Here is a 24,435-nt window from a genome sequence, read left to right as displayed (position 1 = left end):
ACGAGCACAATCTGACTTGGTTGGAACTGGCTGCAAAAATACCAGACACTTCTTTCTTCCAATTTTCCATGAGTTTTGAATCCATCTACCTGATGTCCCAGTGGTCACAATGCAAGAACACATATATTCATCCTCTCTTCCCCTCCCTCCTCCTGGTTTGCTTTTCATAGTAATTACCTCTGTGCTAACAGCTGATTACATGTTTTGGGAGGGTCTTCTATAAGATTATCGTTATGATAAGTATGCTATAGCTTTGTAAACAGGAATTTAAACCACTTTATAGACTTGCAAGTCTATAAACAGGTAAAAATCCTATCTGTTATGATTACAGGTATAATCACTACCCATCTTAACAAAAATTAACAATCAGGTCTTAAAAACGAACTACATTCCAGTTGCACATTAAGGTATCTTAATAAGCACCCGTATTGTCTCATTTAATCCCCTCAACTCTGCCACACAGGCATCATTATTCCCAGTTAACATATGTGGAAACTGAGACTAAGAGAGCTCCGTAACTCGCAGCTGCTCAGCAGGAGAGCGCATTCTCACCCATCCCCCAACCCCGCTGCTTATGCTCGTCTTACTACAGCGCGCTGCCTGTCACCTGTCAACCACAAATACAGTCACGAGCCCCGATTCTCCCCACAGTTCTCCCCTTAATCCGCTTGGTCAAGGCTATTTTACTCAGAAACAGACCCAACAACGGATGTGTAGAAAAGGCAACAGATAAGAGGAGAAACGAGCTGCATAAACCACGAGGGGACAATGACCGGAATAACTCACTGTGGCAGAAAAGAGCCCCCCGGTCACATGGGCCCGCGCTCGGCGGTAACCCAGCCACGCAGCGCTGCCGCTGCCGGGTGAGCGCGAAGCAGCAGAAGGTGGAGGAAGGGCCGTGCCCTCCACACCCGGCATCGCGAAATGAGGAAAACTGAGAATTCTCAGCAAGGAGGAGTGAAAGGACTGAAAACTAGACCCGGGAAAAAAGAACTGGAATAATTTGGCCTGGAGAAGTGATGCCTGCAGGGTCTCAAAGAACCTGTGATCTGGAGCAAGGTGACCAGGAAACCCCCTTTTCTCAGAGCAGGACAAGACCACTACCACTAGGAATTTCTAGTACAGTACAGTACGGTACAGCATTCACTTACTTGCCCAAGTCAGTGATGATTTATTTATTTCAGCAAAGGGGGAGATCACACTCATTGAATTTATTTTTACAGCATATGCCCCACGTAAGATAATAAAGTAGCAAAATAAATACTGGTGCCTTTGCCATAATAAATCTTAAAGCTGTATTAGAAAAGTAAGGAAAAATTTACAACTAGTGAAAGCTGATACTCTTGTCTGAAGATTCTGAGGTATCACTGACATGGGGAAACTGACTGTCATAGTTACCATTGAGTCTGAGGCCAGGAAATAGGGCCACGACCTCTCAGGGTCCCTGTAAGTCCTGTAAGCCCGTAGGAAGTCCTGCTACCTGGGATCCAATGCACAGCATGGTGATTACAGTTAATAATACTGTACAAACACCTAGAAGTTACTAAGAGAGAAGACTTTACATGTTCTCACCACAGAAGAGAAATGGTAATTATGTGACAGGAGGGAGCTGAGAGCTAACTACACGGCAGTAATCATACTGCCATACATACGTATAGCAAATCCAGACGTCGTAGACCTCAAACTTACAAAGTGTCCATATCAAATATATCTTAATAAAACTGGAAATAAATAAATAAGAAAATGAACACACACAACAAAATCCTTTTATACCTTGCTTATACTTTTACAGTTTTTTACATGTCATCTTACTTTTTACAAGTCTCATTTCCTGCCGGTGCTCATCTTCCTGTGCTGTTTACTGGCGCTCCAGCCTGCAAAGCCCTCAGTACAAGCGTGCCGTTTTCTCAGAAAGGACAGGAATCAAGGCGGTGGTAAACACACGTGCCCGCAGACACAGGGTAGGGGCGTCCCGATTCAGCGGCCCCGGCCCCTGGGACCCGCCGCTGCAGGTAGAACAGGAATCCCCTGCTCACTGCCCCCGGCAGAGCGCGTCCAAGCTCATCTTCCCCAGGCACATCCCACCCACCAGGATTAGCTGCAGCGGAAGAGAACCGTGTCAAACATTCTCTTCCAGCGAACCTGGGAACACGCGAGGGCGCACACAGACGCGACTCCCGCAGATGAATGTTTTTGTTTTTGAACAGCTGCCATCTGCTAGGGAGAAACTCAGCTGTAAATGTGTGGACTTCATCGCTTTCTCAAATTGCACAAAATGACTATTTTTAGAACCGATGGCTAGAACTTAATTTGTGTAGGTATTCGGCACGTAAATCTAAGGCAAAAGGGCAAGACTACGAGCTGCATTTCGGGGAGTATCCGTGTGGCGGGAACCTGGTGCTTTGGTGAGTTTGCTGGCCCGATGCCAGGTGTCCCTGGGCCGGAGAGGTACGAGAGGAGCGGCCAATGGACAGTCAGGCTGTCCCTCTCTCTGTGTCAGACGCCAGCTACTTACGAGGAAAGCAGGTTAGTCTGCTCACCCTACTTCCGCTGCCACAGCATCATGGAAGGTTAACGGCCTGTTTCAACCCCTTATGGCACGCGAAGAGACACTAAATGCCTCGCGACCTCATCTCCTGCTGCTACACGATCCGTGCCATGCATCCGTCCAATCACGTACTCGCCTCCTGAGCTGTCAATGGGTCAGTCAGTAAATCCCTGTCAAATGTGTGCAGTGGGCCAGACACATGCTGGGCGTTTGGGGACTGACGCGGAATAAAAGAAGCTCCCTGCCTTCACGGAGCTGACGCTCTGAGGAGGGACGGGGAGAGAGAAGTGCCTCAGGCTCTGTGACAGGGACGGACTACCTGACGGTGTCAGCTAGTGAAGAATGCTACGAGGTAACAACGGTAGGATAAGGGGCTCGAGGCAGAGCAACGGGATCGTTTCAGACAGGGGAGCAGAGAAAGCTTCCGTGCGGGAAGTTCCAGCAGAGCCTGAGATGAGTGAGTTGGTGACGCTTGTGGCCGGACCTGAAAGCTTGCTCACCACACCACCGTTTCTGTGTGCAGCAGTGCACTGCGTGGAGTCCTCGGAAAATTCAAAAGGGAATAAAAAGCGGGGTGTCCGTTCCATGTTAAAGATAAGCTCTTCAAGCAGGATTAGAGTCAAGAGACAACAAAAGGGTCAAACCAGCTACACTGGCCCAAGAGAGAGAAATAGAGGCCATCCAGGTATGCGGCTGCTGGCTGATGGAGCCCCGGGACGAGGAGTGAGACCCCGGGAATGTCAGAGGGGTCTCCTGTCTCCCAATCGCTTTCCCTCCTTTCTGAGCTCCCCTAGAAAGAAGGTGGGGATCTCTGTCTTAGAGGAAATGCACTTCAAACGTTTCACAGCCCCTGGTATAAGGGGGTGTTTAATGTTTGTACAGGCGGGTACACAGGAGGAAAGCCTTCCAGCAGAGTTCACTTTTAAATAGACCAAGGTGGTGACTGTTCACCGTAAAACTGTGTTGGCTGGAGCCATGGACAATTTTGAATATTAAGTTACGATGACCTGGCCACCAACTAAGCTGCAGTAATAAAAGCTAGCTCAGGATTCAGTAGCCCCAATCTCCGTTTTGAAAGAACAGGCCGTTCTTGTATTTTATAAGCAGATAGCCCCGAAGGGACTTTCTCGGCTACTTACGGCAAACAATGGGAAAAACACACATGTGGCAGCTTTGAGAGAACAGGTACAATTAATTCTCAATTAAAAAAAAGGCAAAAATAGTTTTGCTAAAGAATTCTCCTTCAAGAGCCTGGAAGTCTATGGCCGTAAATGCGCCCCATCACTTGATTTTTCGGTTCCCACACCTACCATCTTCCTCTTTTAATTTTTTTACCCAAGTATCTTACATCAACACCTGAACCTTACAGAATATAAGGCAACTCCACCAACTTGCCTGTATTGCAAAAAAAGTTCATAAAGCTAAAACACACACACAAACCAACCAACCCACCCAAAAAACCCAACCATCCAACCAAACAAAAAACACACAGACCTGAATTACCGAAGCCTGTGAACTTCAGTCAGTGGTACTAACCCTCAAAATGTGTGGCCAAAGGATCAGATATGCAATTACATGTAGATGGTTACAGATAGCACCGAGTGTGATCAGCTCTAGACTTTTAAAATTATGACAGGAAGGAAAAGTAAATAAGTTACAGTGTATTTCCTTCTAGGAGCTTCAGCCACAGGCATTGCTGTCATGAGTAACTCAGGAGAATGAGTTTTAAAATGAGGCTGCCGCAAGTCTGTGCTGGGCAACGGCTTTGTACGCAATAACCTACAATCTCATTAACTTGGAAATAAATTATCCGATCTAAACTGCATTTAGTTCTTTTTATAAACAGCCCAATAAATTGCCTAACTTCCTTCCTGCTATAAAAACGTTCCTGCCTTTGGACAACTTGAATGGCACAGTACAGACATGTGATTCTAGAATCACTACAGACAACAGTTAAGTTAGTGCTACATATAATCAGTACTGTACTTGGTTTTTAATAGCATCATTATTTAACTTTATATTATGGAGGCGATCTTTCCAAGGGTTGAAACAGACCCTCAAATGAACAAAGAGTCAACAATTTATTAAAAAGCTGAGACACTGTGTGAATAGCTTTCTCCAAAGGAAGGTGAGCCAAGCCCCTCTCTTATCCCCGAGCCTCAAATGGTTTAAATTCAGGGCCTATGTTAATTTCATGGGATAGTTGATGAGAACTTTTGCAATGGTTAAGGCCGTCGAGCTTCTACTACATTCTAAGCACAGTGAAGGTCAGAAAAATGAACAAACCGTGGCCTCTGACTTTAAGAAAATAAGGCAAATAAACAGAAAAGTGTAACACGTGCCAGAGGTATTAAGCAATGCCCTGGCAGTAAGGTAACAATTACTGTGTAAACAAGGTAATCTCTCCTTCAATCCCAAATCCATAGGGACTCCAATATCCACCTTTATTTTGCCACACACCTTGGCCTCATGCTAACGGCCTCAACTCTGCTCCACTTGAGCTCTTCCTGGGTTCGCCTCATCACCTAGAACTACTTCACTTCTAAAATAGGAATCTGCATTTCCTATCCAAGCACAGCTTCCCGTCCTGTGTTTATCACTTCTTCCTGAACATGCCTTATGACGACTTTATATTACTTGCCAGTCTCAGGTCATAGAGCAGATGCTACCCACCAAAGTTCCCTGGCTGCCCATTTCTATACCATCCTTCGCAGTTCCCTGAATTCCTTCCAGTTTTGGTCTCTCTGCTACATGAATCTCTCCAGTTCCTCATTTCAGGCAGCCTGTACCACTTCTGCCTCTCGGGGTTGCAGAGGCGGCCTGGGCAACGTTGACTCTCACTTTAAAACCACGCTGTCCTGCCCTGGCCGGCGCTTGATTTCAGCTTGCTACCTTGAAGGGCTCCTGCATCGCGTTCTATGCACCAGCACCCAGAGCTCTGAGCTCAGGGCCAGCTGCGTAGGAGCCCCTCAAAATATGTTTGCTGGGTGCTTGAACAAACGAACAGACAAATACGCTTATCTGCCCGCAGAACATATTACGCTGTCAAAAGATACATTTAAATCCTATGACAACTCAGCAACCAAAAAAACTAGCAATCCAATGAGGAAATGGGCAAGGGTCTCGAACTGACATTTTTCCAAGGAAGATATACAAACGGCCAACAAGTACAGGAAAAGACGCTCAACGTAACTAATCCTCAGAGATATACAAATCAAAACCACCACGAGATAACACCTCATGCCCATCTGGACGGCTATCACCAAAAAACCAGAAAATAACAAGTGCTGGCGAGGGCGTGGAGAAGCTGGAATCTTTGTGCACTGCTGGGGCGAACGTAAGATGGTGCAGCCACCATGAAACAGTATGGCAGCTCTTCAAAAAGTCAGACACAGAATTACCAGATAGCCTAGCAATTCGACTTCTGGGCATTTATCCAAAAGAACTGAAAGCAGCAACTCAAAGAGATATTTGTATATCCCTGTTCACAGCAGCTTTATTCATAACAGCCAAAAGCTGGAAGGAAACCAAACGTCCACTGATGGATGAATGGATAAACAAGATGTAGTGCACACATACAATGGCATATTATCCAGCCTTAAAAAGGAATGAAATTCTGACACAGGCTACGATGTGGATGAACCTCGAGGACATTCTGCTAAGTGAAGTAAGCCAGACACAAAAAGACAAACACTGTATGGTTCCACTTATATGAGGTACGTAGAACAGTCAAATTCATACAAACAAGAAGGTATAGATAGTTTCGGTTTTGCAAGATGAAAAAATTCTGGAGATTGGTTACAAAATAATGTAATACACTTAAAAATGGTTAAGACAGTCAATTTTATGTTATGTGCATTTTACTACAATTAAAAAAAGATACACTTAAATAATTAATGCCTGCACCTAATTACAAATTTCCCCAAATCTGGTATACCTGTCTCTCTGATGAGCTGGGTAAGGTTAGGACGTAAGTCCCTAGTTTATTATCACCCCCATCAACCATCAACTCACTCTCAGACTCCACTCCACTCCACTCCACTGTAGTGGAATTCTGCCTTCACCATAACTGATCCAGACCAGAAATGAGGCGGTCTAAAGCTTTCTGGGAGATAAGAACAAATAGAAAGGGGCCCACATGTGCACACTTCCTTAAACACCTTTAAGCTTTTTTACTTACTGTTTAACAATAATTTAGTTTAACTGTAAAAGTACATTACTGGCATAACAAACAAAATCAGAGCAAATACATGTAAATTCAGCATTTACTTCTCTGCGAGTTTCTGATTTTTACTTCAGAATGATGATAAACACCAGCTCACTCTGCTTACTCACTGTGCACTCATTTGGGAATGGAAATGGGTGTATTTTGGTTAACAGGCAAAAACTTCTTTTTCCCTTACTTCTTCTGGTCTATACCCCATAATTTAATTCAGGTCAACAAAAGATTAAAATCTGCCAAAGATAATCACAATGAGTAGAATCAGCTCACGAGCATTTAACGGAGGGTGGGTGCAAACTAACACGTCAGAGGCACGGCCGGGTGTCTGGCACACATCCTTACTTGCACAAGCGTGTCCAGTGTAAAGATGTGCTCCCCGCGAACATTGTAGAACTTGACCATGGCACTCTTCAGAAGAGGGCCATTGGGAAGGTCACCGAGCTGGGTCGGGCGCTCCATGCCAGCGACTGCCAGGAGGTCTCCCTGCGTGCACCACTGGGCCACCACCTCTGAAATCAGAAAGAGGAAAACGGTCAGCACGAGGGTGGGACCCTTGCTTCCCTGCAAAGACGCTCTGGCTCGGTCAGAGTCTGAATTCATGACTGAATTATTTTTCCTTGAAAGATAACAGAGTGTGCACCCCAAGATATGCCACATTGGCATGAGAATTACGTAGAGCTGAAGGTGATGGAGAAGAAGCAGATAGAAGAAAAGCTCTCTCCCTTCCCCCTACTTGCCTAAAAGCAGGACATAAATCTGTGAAGGTGTCTACCCATCCCCCACCAGGAAGGACAGAAATGAACCACTGGTGACAACGCTAGACCATTATCAACACCAGGGGACTCTGCATAACAAACTTTACTAACTGGCCCTTATCTTCCGTTAGCTCCCCCATATAACTACCTGCCCACAATGTGCTGTCCTAGGAACTTCAAGTCTGCTCCTTGTCACTTCTCCAAAAAATGTACTGTTCTTTTGTTAACATGCTATCTAAACCCTTTGAGCTACTCATCTCTGTGCTTCCACAGGTAAACACGGTGCAGGTGTTGCTAAGCTTCTGTGTGTTTTTCTCTGGTCAATCAGTTTTTTGTCAGTCTACCTTACAGGACCTGGTCTGAGAGCCTAAGATGGGTAGAGGGGAAATAGTCTTTTTCCCCCCTCCCCGCTACGTCCTCAAGAAAGAGGAAAGTCACAATAAAGGGTAAAAACCCCAAATGAGGTGAAGCAGTTTACAGTTCACTGTGTGATAAGCAGAATTCCCCGAAGCTGGGATACTCAGCAGATCTTTCTTCAAGGCAGAACTTCCTCAGCAAACGTCAGCAAGGCAAAGTCTCCCCAACCCCACGAGTCTGCGGTGAAAATGGAGTGGGCAGGGGTGGGGGAGGGCTGGCCGTGGAGACCACGAGGGGCCCAGCACTGTAAGCTTTTGTGCACATGACACAGACTGCAGTGTTGGTGACAAGCTGGGGAACACCAGGAGTCACCTCTCATCGCTGGAAAAGTTCTCTGATGAAGTTTCTTCGAGACAGTAAAGAAGAAATACTAGACCCTTTCGCTCTACAGATCTTCCTTGGCTTACAACAGGGTTACATCTGGATAAACCCATTGTAAGTTGGAAATGCATTTAATACACCTAACCTTCCGAACACCATAGCTTAGCCTCACCCACCTTAAACATGCTCAGAACACCTACATTAGCCTACAGTTGGGCAAAATCATCTCACACAAAGCCTATTTTATAATAAAGCGTTGAATATCTCACGTAATTCACTGACTACTGTACCGAAAGTGAAAAACAAAGTGTCCAGGTACAGAGTGGTTTTAAATGTATCGGGTTTTGACCCTCGTGATCGTGGCGCTGCCTGGGAGCTCCGCTCGCTGCCGCTGCCCAGCATCACGAGAGAGGATGGGATTGCATGTCACTAGCCTGGGAAAAGATCCAAAATCAAAATTCAAAATACGGTTTCCACCAAAGGCATATCGCTTTTGCACCGTCATGAAGTTGAAAAACCCCAGGCTGAACAACGGTAAGTCAGGGACCGTCTGCACCTTGCGAGTCAAACGACCGACCTGTCTGTGATGGGACAGGTTACCGCAGATGGAAGAAGCTGCGGTGAGCCATCTTTGATGGCACCTGGCGACCTGTTCCCAGTATTTACTAACATATCCCATAAAGCGGTGAACAAAAATAAATAAATTTTCAAAAAACGACTGCTGTCCATACCACACGTAAGGCTGAAATATTCTGAAACCAAGACAGAAGAGAGAAACTGCCTACGTGCAGCACCTACTGGATGACACCAATTTACTGAAACATCACCTAACTTTCTGAAATTGGGAAGACAGTGCAAAAGCATCTCGTGTCATGAGGGCATAAATGATTGAAAACATCTTGAGATCAGACTGAGATTTCTAGTTAGGTCATCACAAGAATGCTAAATTTGCCTGTATTTTTAGGATAAAACTCAAGTCAAGAACTTTCACATTCGGGAGGGGTACTTTGGGTCACCTCCCCAAGTCACCTCACCTTCATGTTCCCAATCCTCTCATGCCCATTGTGGGAATGTGTTAGAAGGGCTGCTCCAATATAATTTAGTTTGATAGAGAACAAAAGAATACATCCAAGGAATAAAAAATAAAGTTTCCATAGGTAGTTTCCAAGATGGTGAAAAATTTGAAAAACTCACCCTACAAAGAATACAAAGGAACTGAGTGGTAATTATGATATTTTCGGTCAGACACTTGGTAGAGAACGAAGTTCAGGACGGCAGAACTAGAGGTAGGTACTGATGCAATTAATAAACTTGGTTAAAAGGTTTAAAAACAGAATTTTAGAAGAACAAAAGTAGAGCTTGGATCACTAAATATATGAGAGAATTTATGATGACTACCTTTTTGTTTTAGCTCCATGAAAGACAGAAAATTCAGAGAATAATTTACAGAAAAGTCCAAGGAATTTAAGTTCATCATCATCGTAAAAAGAAACTTACTCAGCTCCTAACGGGTCCATTTGTGATAATAAAGAAGGACGTCTACGTGTCCCTCCGGAATTTACAGGCTAAATAATTCCTTACAATTATAGTTTTGAAACAGCAAATGGGACACTTAAAAGAGGGAGTTTAACTTGTTTCCAAGAATATCCAATAGTTCTGAAACAGAATTAAGTGCTTGTGGGGTGTGCAGGCAGGTACGATGCATTCCCGCCAATCAACAGTTAAGTATGTGGACTTGATTCTCCATATCCCTGGCATTCCTGAACAATTCAGACAAGAAGCAACACGGCCAGGACTCTGGTCTGATGGCCAGTTTCGAAGGACAGCAGCAAGCTGAACTGAAGGTTCTGGTTTGCCTCCCCACCGCCGGGCCCCACAATGGCTCCCATTCAGATTATGGCAGGTCCCTTAACCTCGAGGACCAGAAGTAGCCCTGGAATTTCTACACTGCCCCATTCAACCCTGAAGAGACAGAACTGTTTTTCCAAAGAACTCCTCAGAGGCACAACCTCAACGGTATTCCTGAATTGCAAAATTCAGAACACTGCGAATGCTTAAGGGTGCCTGTCTTCCCTTGAGACAGCGTTTCATTAACGTCCCTCAGGAAGGCATCAGCCCCTGACTGCTGACCTTCACACCGAGGCCTCGGCTGTCTTGTGTGTCACCTGCTGCCGCAGGCACGGCAGGTGCTGCCGCCCAAAACCCGCAGTGCTGGCTGCAGGCAAGCGGCCCACACCCGAGAGGATCGCTCCTGCCGTGGGGGAAGAAGGGCAGGTGAAGACGAAGGGGACTGTCAGGAATCCCTCCTCAAGGTGAGACCACATAGGAATCGACTTGTCAGCTAAGCAGAGGAGTGAACAGACTCCATTAAGCCTGGAAGAGGCCACTACAGAGGTCGGGGGTCAACAGGCCTGGCTGTGACGCCCAGCTCGGAAGGCTGGCCACTCGGGCTGATCCGTACCTTTCAGCCCCGACTGGATGACAGTAGGAGACAAGTCGTCATAGTTGTTCATCAAGCTGATGTCTCCTGAGGTGAAGCTGACGGTGAGCAGCGGCTTGACGTTCTGTACTGGGATGGGATACGCCGCCGGGCCATCTGCGGGGACAGAAGTGCCGAGTGAAAACGAGGCAACAAGCACGTGACCGGAATCCAGGCCCGCGTGCTGCAATCCTGCGGAGGGCCTCGAAACTGCCCAACAGTGCAGACCAGACTCTGGGCTGGGACATTACCAAGTAAGGCAATGCTGCACAGCACTCAGGAACTACACGGAGCATCCGGGGCGCTTCCCGGAGCCCCCTGGAATGAGAGGCGCTGGGGGCCGAAGCCCCAAGGGCACCGAGCAGGGCTCCCTGGGCTCTGTATGCCGTGCTGAGAGCGTGCATGCAGAGTTTATTAACCCCTGTGGTCACGGGTTTACATGGTTCTGATGATGTGCAAACGTAAATTATTTTAATGTCACGTGACGTATAAGGATGGTGCGAAGAGGGACGAAAACGTTTTCTTAATCCTGGTCCAATGTACAGAGAAAAGCTGCCTTTCAACACTGAACACACTTTCACTGAACATTACAGCCACCATGAGCTCTCTGCTTTTACCAGAAGAGACCCCACATCTGGAGAGAAGGCCAAGGTCGGATGTGGCTCACACCCAGTGCACGGCCAGCAGAAGGGAACCCTGCTTCGTGCGTGCGAGGAGACTGTGCATTAAGGAAGGAGCCGTGAGGGATGATGCTCTGTATTCTCCCACCCAGGGCGGGCCAGCCTGATCTCTGCTCGCTCACCACGCTCAGCCCCGCCTGTGGAGGATCCCCAGTTATGACTCTCCTTTGCTTCACTTTTAAGATGCTGCAGGTACCTACCTCTGTGCTCAAATTCCCTAGGCCACCAAGAAACACCCTGCTCTATCTGAATGGTAAATCCCAGTCATCCTCCAAACTGGCCTCTGCTTCTGAAGAGGGCAACAGGTTAGCGTAGTAGCCAGGAACTGCGTTCTGCTCCGAGACTTACTCTGGACTTGCTTTAGCAACTTGATCTCTGGATCTTGTTTCTTCCCCTAATAAATGTGGATAAGCAAATATGCATTCAATCTAGCAAAGTTCTGTTTTAAAAGGATGCCGAGTCCAAGGCTGAAAGACACTGGTTTCATTGCCACGAGGTGGAGGATGGATCGGCACTTCGCTCAAGGCTGGGGCCCCACGAGGTGATGGATTTCCAGGAGCGAAGAACGCTCTCCCTCCCGACACCCACCAATCCTGAAACACTACCGCCAATCTACACTTTTTTCACAGGGTCTGAAACAATCTCTCATTACCCGTCTGAACGCTGCCTTCTCCCTAACTGCATGAATGGCAATGTATATGTGTACGTCTCTGGGAAGCATGACACTTTATCACGTCTGGGACAAGAGGGAGAAGACTCCAAGTTCCAGTGAGGGCAGATGCTGATGGGGGAGAAAGTTAAAAATACTCTCCCTGGACCAGCCCTTCACAGGCTGAACATGCCCACAGTCACAGGGCAGGGTAGACCTCGTCCAGCGTGTGCCTTCAGCCCATTAAGGGCACTCAGCCAGCCGTGTGAGCACAGCTGCCTGGAAGCCCTGCAGCAGGTGACCACGGGGAGTCTCTTCCTTCCACTATTCGTAACATATTCTCCTTTTAAAAAAAGAGGTTGGAGCAGGGGATGGGACACTGGGGAAGAGCCAGAGCCCTGAGTGGACCAGTGCTGAGGGCCGACATTGGTGATGGCCAGCGTCGACACCAAAGGCTTCTGCTTTGGGGGCTAAGACACACTGCAAGGGGTGAAGGAAGCTGGAACCTGAAATTATCCCCACCAAGGGTCTGAAACAATCTTTCATTACTGGTCCAAATGTTAAAAAACTCTGACGTCATCTACTCTAATGTCACTGTGAGGCCTGGGGGCGGGGGGTGAGGGCGGCAGGTTCACCTGAACTGAGGAAGCCCAGACCTTCTGCCTGAAATAAGAAAGACAGGGGCATGGATACCAGCCCAGTGTAAACTGGCCTTCACTACGGGCAGAGCTAATCCTTTCCTCGCACAACTAAAGCTACGGGCTTTAATAACGTTAGGGATTTGAAACACCACAGATTAGGGTATAAGAATAATAGCACAGCATTTTTCATCGTCAGCTCTCTCTACTCTCACTAAGCAGCTAAGTCCCACGACACCCCAGGGACATGGAAACGGCCATAAGTCTTGTTTTATATCTAGGAAAACCTAAGCCAATGGAGCTTCATCAACCTGACCAGTGATTCTGCAAAAAGGGATGGCAGAGAGAAGACGGTCCAACCAAGAACAGAGATTAGGCCAGTTCTGCCTTGCACTTCCGTTGAGAACCCTGCCCAGTAGGTTAGGGAGCCGTGCGCACGGTGGGCCTGTCCCTTCCCCTGCGGATGGGTTCATTCTCCTTCCACACTCTTGTCCCCACGGAGCCCGCGAGCTACCTTGGGGCGGGGAGTAGTCATCGGAGTCGGTGTCACTCTCGCTGCTGTCCTCCACTAGGAAGGCGGGGTAGTTCCAAGACATGCTGAGGATGCCGTCTGACTCATGCAGGAGGACGTGGGCCAGCATCCTGCCATGGCAGTCCATGACGATCACCTGCCCGTCAGCCGTGCCAAACAGCACCTGCAACCAAGGACCAGGACCCGTGACGGACGGGGAGGAAGGTCTGTGGTTTCTGGCAAAGCTCACCACCTTGACTTGTCCACCAGGACTAAAGAAAGAGACCAGGTAAGCAACTGAGGAAATACACAGAGCAGGAAGTGGCGGAAGCTTAGCTGGCCTGTTACTGGAAGAATTTCAGTCCTCTATTAGTGAGACGTGACTAATGCTATAATAAATACATTCATTATGTTACGTGGACGTTTTCAAACACCAGCAAAATCACTGTTTCACCTTCTGTGGGTTGTTTTTCTTTGTTTTGCTTTTTTGGTTGAAGGAGGAGGGCTAAGAAGAGGATGATATTCTCTTATTTTTCTTGAAAAAAAAAAGCAGCAGCAGCGGTTCATTGTTAAAAATCTCTTAAAGAAAAACTGTAGGAAGGAGATAGAACACAGTTCTATCTCACGTTCTATTTCACTGAGACTAATAATGGTGTTGATGTATTTAAGTAATAATGTTACAATGAATTCATGATATTAACACATTCATTAAGTGCTTACTTTGGGCTACGCACTTTTCTAACCAGTTTACCTCACTAACTGTCAAAACAATCCTGGGAGGTAAGCGCCAGTACTGCCGGCATGGAGCTGAGACAGGCCTGACGCCTTGTGTGCTGAGGGCCGCTCCTAGGGCCCCCCCCAGTCACCCGGCCCGCAGGCAGACACACAGCCAGGGCTTAAGCACAAGCATGCAGAGGGAGACTGGGCGGCGGCAGACGCCCTCCATCGGAGCGTTAGAGGAGCTGCTCGTGGCTGCTCAAAGCCCCCCCCGACGGGCGTCATCCCACTGGACGACCCTGAGGGGACGCTTGGGGCCTGGGAAGCAGGACCTCCCTGAGGAGTACACCGTGTTATCTCCTGCTTTGTGTGCTAGGCTCTGCGGTTTCTGTGTCTGCCGGCATTGAAATCTTGGTATCTTTTGTGTCTAATGACATCTGTCTATCCACCAACAACTCATTGGGAGAACCATACCAGGATCTATACAAAGGGAAAGTTATTTAAGACTTTTAGGTCCATACTACTTTTTGCTTTCTAGATTTTGACACTGAGCTCCTTGAGGGCCAAGACCGTCCACAGCTGTACCACTGGCACCTAACAGAGCTTTGGGTACAGTAGGCACTCAATAAGTATTTACGGTTACACGAGTGAATTAAAGTCAGTGACAATCAATAGGCAATTATCCTGATGATTACGAGAGATTAATTGCAAGGGAAGATGTATTTCATTTCAGCAGTAATATGCTCACAGAATTTAGAGCTGCTTTAGATAAACCAATTGTCCATCAAATATTCCTTTAGGGCTTCCCTGGTGGCGCAGTGGTTGAGAGTCCGCCTGCCGATGCAGGGGACACGGGTTCGTGCCCCGGTCCGGGAAGATCCCACATGCCGCGGAGCGGCTGGGCCCGTGAGCCATGGCCGCTGAGCCTGCGCATCCAGAGCCTGTGCTCCGCAACGGAAGAGGCCACAACAGTGAGAGGCCCGCGTACCGCAAAAAAAAAAAAAAACAACAAAACTTTAAACATGATCTACATTTTTAATGATTGTAAACTTAAAAAAAAAAAGAAGCTAAAACAGTTTTCCCCCAAGGCCAGTGATGAATCATCATCAAACGCTGCTTAAAGGAAAAAACAGATAACACATAATAGGAACACAGTAAAAATCATTTCAGAAAAAGCTGAATTCTTGGCTGCCAACAGAGAAAACAAACAGTATCCACCAGCATGTCCACAAAGACCTCATGTGACACGGGCAGAGAGAGGCAGACACTGGAGCAGTGGGTCAGAGCCACTGAAGCCCTGGCAGAGGCAGACACTGAATATGCTTCCTGAGCAGTTTGCAGAGAAGATAAATATGGAACGTGACCTCCTGTAACTTCAACTGAAATGTACAATTTACATATTTCAGAAGAAAAAGACGTGTGGGAACCCCACTGTAAGGCAACATCCCAGGAAGCAGGCTTTTCTTCTCCCCTTTCCACATCCTCACCCATTTGTTCAAGCATGTCTGAAGGGCAGCCCTGTACCATGGTGTACGTGAAGGGGTTATTTCATCACCTGTGACTTTGTTTCTCCTAAACGTAGCTCATTAGCAGGCAAGAGCAAACAATCATTCTTCTCAAGTACCCAGGATTAAAACGTATCAACCCCAAACAAGTTCCCAGACCCCTCCTGTTATGGCTCCCACAGTCTCCACTGGCTATTCTCATATCTGACTGTGGGATTATTTCACTTGTCTGACTCCCATGCTAGACTGCAAGCTTCTGAGGACACGGACTATGTCTGCTCTGATCGGGGCAATCTCCTCAGGGCCTGTCATATCCGATGACACATGGCAGGGTTTGTGAAGGGAAGGAGGAGATGAAGCATCTTTTGAGTAACACTCGCATTTTTCCATTTTGGAGAAGAACAGACACCATCTAATTCCTGAATAAAGGCCTGGTGGCTTAATGAGTTTTCAGTGTTCAACATCACAGTAAAGCAAAAGAGGACAAAAAAAAAACCAGCTGCCAAATCCCCCATCATTAATCGACTCCGACTACATCTCTCTGGAGAGATAATGCACTGTTAAGATCAGAGAGAAGGAAAAAGGCAACCCTAACAGTCGGGTTGTCAAGCAGTGATGGAGGAAGTTACTCTGTTTTGGAACAAGTGTGTCAGATAACTGAAGAACACTGATATGACATAAAATCAGATTTTCAAAAATCTCCTCTATTACAAGTTCTTTTCATGCCTAATCATTTCCAATGAGATAACGCTTCTATGAGCCAAGGACTTCAAGAGAACAAGACAGAAACGTCTAATAATAATAAATACACACGCTGGCAAATGCATCCATCTCTGCAGCTTCCACTCCTTAATTCTGGTGCTCTGGACAGAATGGTGCCGGCTCCTTTTTCCCAGGCTCTGTCTCCTCTTTTAGGCTTGGCCCCAGACCTCCTTCCCTTTCTAGGAGGTCAGAGTCACATCCACAGCCTCAAGGACCCCATTCAGGGCTGGCTTCCTGCCCAGGCCATTCCCCTAAGCTCCAGACTCACAGGTCCAACTGCCTGCCAGCCGCCTACCCCTGGATGTGTCGAAGGCCAGGCCCTTCCGAATCAACATGTCCCAGATGAGATTCATAACCTCACCCATCGCCTGACCCCCACACACAGCAGGTCCCCTGCCAGCAAAGACTGTGGCTTTATCTCCAGTGTCCAGTATGGTGTCTGATACGTTACAGGTGCTCAGACGAGGCTTTTGGGGCCCCCTACACAGAATTAACCTCACTCTAACCATGGCTCCCACAACACTGTTTTTGCATGTCTGTCTTTCCCATTAAACCATGAGGTTCTTGAGGGCAGGCCTGCACCCCCAGGTTCTCCCATGCTGCTTGGCATGAGCGGATGCCCAGTGACTATTAGCAAACAAATTTCTGCCCAAAGCTTTGGCCTTTGCCCAAATTTTCCTACAAATGAAGCAACAACTTCTTTCCTTTCTTCTTTAAACTAAACCAGTGCTCAAATCCTCCCATAAAATTGGCCTCCAAAACACTTTCAGTTATGGATGATATAAATTTCTGTCTCATATTTTTCCTGCTGTTTTCTCTACTGGACTGCAGGCTTCACAGAGGGGCAGGGACAATGCTCCCTCTGTAACGGGTGCACTAAGAACCAAAGAAGGTGGCAGAAACCTGCTAGTCCTCAGGCCACACCAGTTCAACGGCGGTCCCTCAGGGACGGGGGACACTATTGCAGGGCAGTGCTTAGTATCAATGCAATGTTTAAAAAATTGTGGTATCCACATATAATCTCTCCATTTAAATGTACTCCATTCTAAGCTAGTTTTAGATGTAATTATTTTAAAATGTAACACAATTATCACCAGCAATTAAAAACGAACCAAGCCACAGACCAAAGGAGGTAGGAAGAAGACAGCAAATCATTCAAAAGATTTATGTTTTGGAACCAGTGATGACATATATCACCAGTGATTTTACCTTTGGAGACTGGTACGCATCTAAATTCTCGAATAAAGACCGTATCAGGAGATTTCAACTATAAAAATATGTGCTTCTATAACTGTTCACCTTTTTTGTAGTAGACTTTAACCAGTAGCATTGGAACTAGCTACAAAAGGAATTGACTTTGCCCCATTTATTTGCTTTTGTGATTTAAAGCTGGGGGAGAGGATAACAAAGTGATTTTCCTACTACAGGTAGGCCTTATTTTATTATACTTTGCAGATACTGTGTTCTTTTTTTTATAAATTAAAGGTCTGTGGCCACCCTGTGCCAAGCAAGTGCCCGTTTCCCAACAGGATTCGCTCACTTTGTGTATCTGTGTCATAGTTTGGTAATTCTCACAACATTTCAAACTTTTTCATTATTATATTTTTTAGAGTGATCTGTGACCAGTGACCTTGGAGGTTACTACTGTAATTATTTTGGGGCATCACAAACCGTGTCCACATAAGATGGCGAACTTAACTGATGATTTAAATGGCAACAAAGGATCTAGAATATGACATAAACTTAGTTGATAAAGCAGGGTTTGAGAGAACTGACTCTGATTTTGAAAGAAGTTCTACTGTGCATAGAATGCATGCTACAGAGACATGGTTCATGAAAGGAAGAGTCAACTGATGGGGCAGACGTCACTGCTGTCTCACTTTAAGAACTACCGCAGGCACTCCAGCCTTAGCAGCCACCAGCCTGACCAGCCAGCAGCCACCAACACGGAGACAAGGCCCTCCACCAGCCAAAAGGTTACGACTCACTCAGATGATGGTTAGCATTTTTTAGCAATAAAGTCTTTTTTAGGGCTTCCCTGGTGGTGCAGTGGTTGAGAACCTGCCTGCCAATGCAGGGGACACGGGTTCGAGCCCTGGTCTGGGAAGATCCCACATGCCGTGGAGCAACTGGGCCCGTGAGCCACAACTACTGAGCCTGCGCATCTGGAGCCTGTGCTCCGCAACGAGAGGCCGCGACAGTGAGAGGCCCGCGCACCGCGATGAAGAGTGGCCCCCGCTTGCCGCAACTAGAGAAAGCCCTCGCACAGAAACGAAGACCCAACACAGCCAAAGATAAAAATTATTTTTTTTAAAAAGTCTTTTTTTAATTAGGGTATGTTCATTGTTCTTTTAGACATAACGCTGTTGCACACTTGACAGACCACGGTATAGTGTAAACATAACTTTTATATGCACTGGGAAACCTAAAAAATTTGTCTGACTCACTTTACTGCAGTGGTCTGGAACCAAGCCCACAACATCCCTGAGATACGCCTGCAGTAACTTCAGCTCCGTTGGTGGCAAATGTCTAAATGCACTACTGTGGAGGGAGGAGTGAAGGGACAGGCCGTGATGTCCCTTTGCTCTTTAGAAGGAACCTTCTGTCCTGAGATGCCACCAAAGTAAAACTTTTGTTTTGAAAAGACCTCCCTGTTGGGTTTCAGAACACTAGCTTGTAAATGTGCTTCAAGGCCAGATTTGAGTATTTTGCAACTAAGGAAATAGTCATTGAAATCAGACAGTTGTAAAGGACAGAATTGTTCAGTTGATTAACAGAGTATTTCCTGGTTCAAAAAATAAAGATGAAATATAATTTCACAATTGACTGTAACATGCATTTCTAAAATGGACATTTTAAGACTTATTCTGATAAATATGGGAAAGAAATCTCACCCAAAATATAGAATAAAAATTTGTATCTTTGGTCCAAACATGTAATTTTGAAGCCATTTCATCTCCTCACTGCAGAATAACTGCTTATAAACGAACCCATAAAGATGAGAGACTACGCCAAGTTCAAAGATTTTCAGAGAAGGAGATATTCTATCTGCCTCAGGTACTGAATTTAATGTTAGATAATTCCCATTGCTAGAACGTTCTTCCCCAAATCCTCCAGGCTCCATTTTAAAGTTTGTTCACCCTTTTAAGACACCTACACATGATTTCTGGGGGTGGGGTGGGGAACAGAATGACTAGAGAACTAATTTAAAAACAGGATACCTCCAGAAGGATACACAGGTAACTGGAAACAACAATTACCTCTGGGGAACAGAAGTGGGTGGCTTGAGGATAGTGGGGAAAATGGAACTTTTCATCATATAGCCTTTTGAACAGTTAGAATTATATACCATGTGAATATACTATTAAAATATATTTACTACACAGGGAATGAGGTAGAGAGAAAAGTTTCAGGAGCACAGCTCCATATCAGATCTCTGGAGCGGGGTGAAAACACCCAGGCCACTTACCACGTGGTCCTTGGATTGGGAAAGAGGTGCTAGGTGACGCTGAAGTCTGCTTAACCTGTTTGGTAAAGACAGTCTTAAATCTTCTGGGGAAACATCCTTTTCTTTGCATAGAACTCAGAACTGGGAGTTGGATGGCTAGGGGTCTGGTTCTATTTTGACTCCTAAATACTTATGCAACTTCGAATTGATCGTTTACCTTCCTGAGTATTTGTTCTCTTCTGTCATCTAAAAGAGGTATATTAGATGCGCTCTCAAATCCTTTCCTGTTTCAAAATGCTCCAAATCTTTGAAACATATCTAAATATATTTCTCAGTATACGGAAACAGTAATTCCTCCTGTGGTTACTAATAAACTTCAACAAAAGGGCTCAGAGGAAACGATTTCCTGGTCAGAGGACAGTGACGGTCTTCCGACTCAACGGTAGCTGTCAGGGTACACGGTGATGAGGGCAGACCCAACAGCACCTGTGACTGGTGTCAAAGATCAGCGAAGCCGGACACTAGTCAAGGAGGTAAGGACAGATTTTTACCCAGTAATCACTACTGCAATAAGAAGGAGGTGAACCCAACTTCCACTAGTGCAGACATGACTGTGCATTTTAAAGGGAGAATGAGAGAGCAGCGAGGGAGGCGGGGGCTAGAGCAGAGCCAGGGAAGTGGAAATTTTGCCAAAAGTGGGAGGTGGGGACTGTCAGTGTCATTAGGCCATCTGGGTTTTGCTAGTTAGGGTCCAGAGACTGGGAGACAGGGGCCCTAGTTTTAGGTGCTGTAATTCTTCCGGCAGCCTCGAGCTTTCCCAGGCAAGAACATCGGAAGGCTGGAGTTGTCATCTTTAGCTACACAGCCTTGCATGGACAGAAACTATGCTAGTGTTTGTTCAAGACAGAGAGAGAGAGAGAGAGAGAATGAAACATTTGTGATGTGAATCTAGTTTTGACAGGCCAAGGCTGAGGCCCAGTCAAGAAGAGTGGGGCCTGCCTAGCATTTAGTCAGGAGAGTGTCTGTCACTCTTAGTGACACACATCACCTCCCTCTAAAATGACACCAGGATGTATTCAATGCCAATGGTAGGGCTGTCAGAGCAGCAAGGCATTCAAGGTTTAGGAATGCCAAAGGGAACCCTGGGAAGCTCAATCCTGTAGTGCAGCCATCCGGACAAAGACCGCCATTCTTGCAAGGGCTCTGCGTCAGAACCAAGGCCACTGCCATGCTGTGGTATTAATATAAGCATATGAAGACAATATAACACTAAACTGACAAGAAATTGACTTTAAAATAATTTAGACTACCAATTTAAAAAAATACATATCTTTTTAAAAAAATTGTGGTAAGAATACTTAATACGAGATCTACACTCATAAATTTTTAAGTATACAATACAGTTTTAAGTGTACAATATCATTCACTACAGGCAAAACGCTGTGCAAAAGATCTCTAGAACTTGTTAATCTCGCATAACTGAAACTTTATAGCAACTGAACTTCAATTCCCTGTTCTCCTCTCCCTCCAGCCCTGGGCAACCACAATTTTACTCTCTGCTTCTATGTGTTTGATTATTTTAGATACCTCATATACATGAGATCATGAAGTATTTGGACTTTAGTGACTGGATCATTTCACTTCGCATAATGTCCTCAAGGTTTTTTAATATATTATTTAGCCTTCCTTTTTTTTTTTTTTTTTTTTTGCGGCACACGGGCCTCTCACTGTTGTGGCCTCTCCCGTTGCGGAGCACAGGCTCCGGACGCGCCAGAGCTCAGCGGCCATGGCTCACGGGCCCAGCCGCTCCGCGGCATGTGGGATCTTCCCGGAACGGGGCACGAACCCACGTCCCCCGCATCGGCAGGCGGACTCTCAACCAACTGCGCCACCAGGGAAGCCCCTAGCCTTCCTTTTTAAGACAGTATTTCACTGTATGTGTATATTTCATTGTAAGAATATATGACATTTTCTTTATCTTTTCATTCACTGATGGACATTTAGGTTGTTTCCACATCTTGGCTATAGTGAATAATGCTGCAATGAACATGGCTGTGCAAATACCTCTTTAAGACCCTGTTTTCAATTCTTTTGAATACACAGCCACAAGCGGGATTGCTGGGTCATGTGGTAGTTCTACTTTTAATTTTTTGAGGAACTTCCGTACCTGCAACGTTTTACATTCTCACTACAGTGCACAAGGGTTCCAGTTCCTCCACATCCTTGCCAGCACTGTTTTTTCTTTTTTTAAATAACAGCCATCCTGACAGGTATAAGGTGATATCGGACAGTGGTTTTGATTTGTATTTCCTGATGATGAGTCACGCTGAGCATCTTTCATATACTTGTTGGTCAATGTAAGGACTCTTTCGAGGTCAATGTAAGTCTATTCAAGTCCTCTGCCCATTTTTTATTCTGGCTTTTCTCTTTGTTTTTCTATACTTTATTAATTTTTCATTATTTTTAATTTTTTTTGCTATTGAGTGGAAGGAGTTCTTTATATATTTTGGATACTAACTACTTACCACATATGTGGTTTGCAAATATTTTCTCCCATTCCACAGGTCGCCTTTTCACTCTGTTAATTGTTTTCTATGCTGTGCAGAAACTTCCTAGTTTGATATAGCCCTACTTCGCTAATTTTGCTTTTGCGGCCTATGCTTTTGGTGTCATATCCAAGAAATCATTGCCAAGACCAATGTCATGAAGTGTCCCCTATGTTTTCTTCTAGGAGTTTTACGGTGTCAGATCTTGTGTTTAAATCTTTAATCCATTTTTTAGTTGATTTTTGTATATGGTATAAGGGTCCAATTTTATCCTTTTGCATGTGGATATCCAGTTTCCTAGAACCATGTATTGAAGAGACTACCCTTTCTTCACTGTATATTCTTGGCACCCTTGCTGAAGATCAGTTGACTACATATGGGTTAAATTTCTGTTCCACTGGTCTCTATGCCATTGGTGTTTACGCCAGTACCGTAACGTTATATTTGGTATAGCACTGTAATGTACTTTGAAATCAGGAAGTGTGATTCCTTCAGCTTTGTTCTTTTTCACGACACTGTTTTGGTTAGTCTAGGACCTTTGTGGCTTCATCTGAATTTTAGAATTTTCTCCCTATCTCTGTATAAAATGCCATTGGGATTTTGATAAGGATTGCACTGAATCTGTAAATAGATTTGAGCACTATGGACACTTTAACCATAGTAAGTCTTCCCGTCCATGAACACGGGATGTCTTTCCATTTATTGGTGTCTTCTTTAATTTCTTTCCTCAATGTTTGATAGTTTTCAGTGTACGAGTCTTTCACCTCCTTAATCTAGTTTATTCCTAAGCATTTTATTCCGTTGGATGCAATTGTAAATGGGACTGTTTTCTTCATTTCCTTTTCAGAGAGTTCATTGCTAGTATATAAAAATGCAACTGATTTCTGTACACTGATTTTTGGATCCTGCAATTTTACTGAATTCATTTATTCTAACAGTTTTTTTGTGTATGTGTAGTCTTTAGGGTTTTCTACATATAAAACTATGTCATGGTTTCTATTTGAATGTCTTTTCTTTGTTTTTCTTGCCTAACTGCCCTAAGACTTCTAGTATTTTGTCAAATAAAAGTAAAGAGAGCAGGTATCATCTTGTTCCTGATCGCAGAGCAAAAGCTTTCAGTTTTTCACCACTGAGTATGATATTAGCTGTGGAATTCTCATGTATGGTCTTCGTTATGTGGAATTAATTTCCTTCTATTCCTCGTTTAGAGTTTTCTTATCCTGAAATGGTGCTGGATTTTGTCAAATGCTCTTTTTCTGCATCTATTGAGAACACGGTTCTTATCCTATATTCCGTTAATGTGGTGTATCACATTAATTGACTTATAATGTTGAACATCCTTGCATCCCAGGGGTAAATCCCACTTGACTGTTGTGTAAGATCCTTTTAATGTGCTGTTTAATTCAGTTTGCTAATATTCTGTGGAGAATTTTTGCATCTATGTTCATCAGGGATATTTATCTGTAATTTTCTTTTCTTATAGTGTCTTTGTCCGGCTTTGGTACCAGGGTGATGGTGGCCAGATACTATAAAACTCTTAGAGGAACACATAGGCAGAACCCTCCTTGACATAAGGAGAATAATCACAGAAATATCTTTTTCGATTCATCTCCCAGAGTGATGGAATAAAAACAAAAATAAACAAATAAAATAAAAAATAAACTCAAAAGCTTTTGCACAGCAAAGGAAACCACAAACAAAACGAAAAGACAACCCACAGAATGGGAGAAAATATTCACAAATGATGCTACCAACAAGGGATTAGTCTCCAAAATTTACAAAGAGCACATGCAGCTCAATATCCAAGAAACAAACAACCCAGTCAAAAAATGGGCAGAAGACCTAAATAGACATTTCTTCAAAGAAGACATACAGATGGCCAAGAGGCACATGAAAAGATGCTCAGCATCGCTAATTATTAGAGAAATGCAAATCAGAACTACAATGAGGTATCACCTCACACCAGTCAGAATGGCCATCCTCAGAAAATCTACAAACAATAAATGCTGGAGAGGGTGTGGAGAAAAGGGAACCCCCCTACACTGTTGGTGGGAATGTAAATTGGTACAGCCCCTATGGAGAACAGTATGGAGGTTCCTTAAAAAACGAAAAATAGAGCTACCATATGATCCAGCAATCCCACTCCTGGTCCTATTCTCTGGAGAAAAACATGGTTTGAAAGGATACATGCACCTCAATGTTCACTGCAGCACTGTTTGCAATAGCCAAGACTGAAA

The 24,435-nt window shown here is 45.1% G+C and overlaps 1 protein-coding gene across 1 annotated transcript in view; it reads right to left on the bottom strand.

Annotated features, from left to right (window-relative positions):
* The window catches only part of TULP4 (TUB like protein 4), a 169,853-nt gene that overhangs the window by 30,125 nt on the left and 115,293 nt on the right, over window positions 1-24,435 (bottom strand). The window contains exons 4-6 of the mRNA XM_024747852.1: window positions 13,224-13,404; window positions 10,725-10,859; window positions 7,113-7,279 (exon numbers count right to left, since the gene is read on the bottom strand). Coding sequence (XP_024603620.1) covers window positions 7,113-7,279; window positions 10,725-10,859; window positions 13,224-13,404 — 483 coding nt within the window. The remainder of the gene's footprint in view (window positions 1-7,112; window positions 7,280-10,724; window positions 10,860-13,223; window positions 13,405-24,435) is intronic.

Source organism: Neophocaena asiaeorientalis, unplaced genomic scaffold (assembly GCF_003031525.2).
Source record: "Neophocaena asiaeorientalis asiaeorientalis breed wild unplaced genomic scaffold, Neophocaena_asiaeorientalis_V1.1 scaffold123, whole genome shotgun sequence".
Lineage (NCBI taxonomy): Eukaryota > Metazoa > Chordata > Mammalia > Artiodactyla > Phocoenidae > Neophocaena > Neophocaena asiaeorientalis.
The sequence above is the reverse complement of the archived record's forward strand: the minus strand, read 5'-3'. Positions and strand labels throughout refer to the sequence as shown.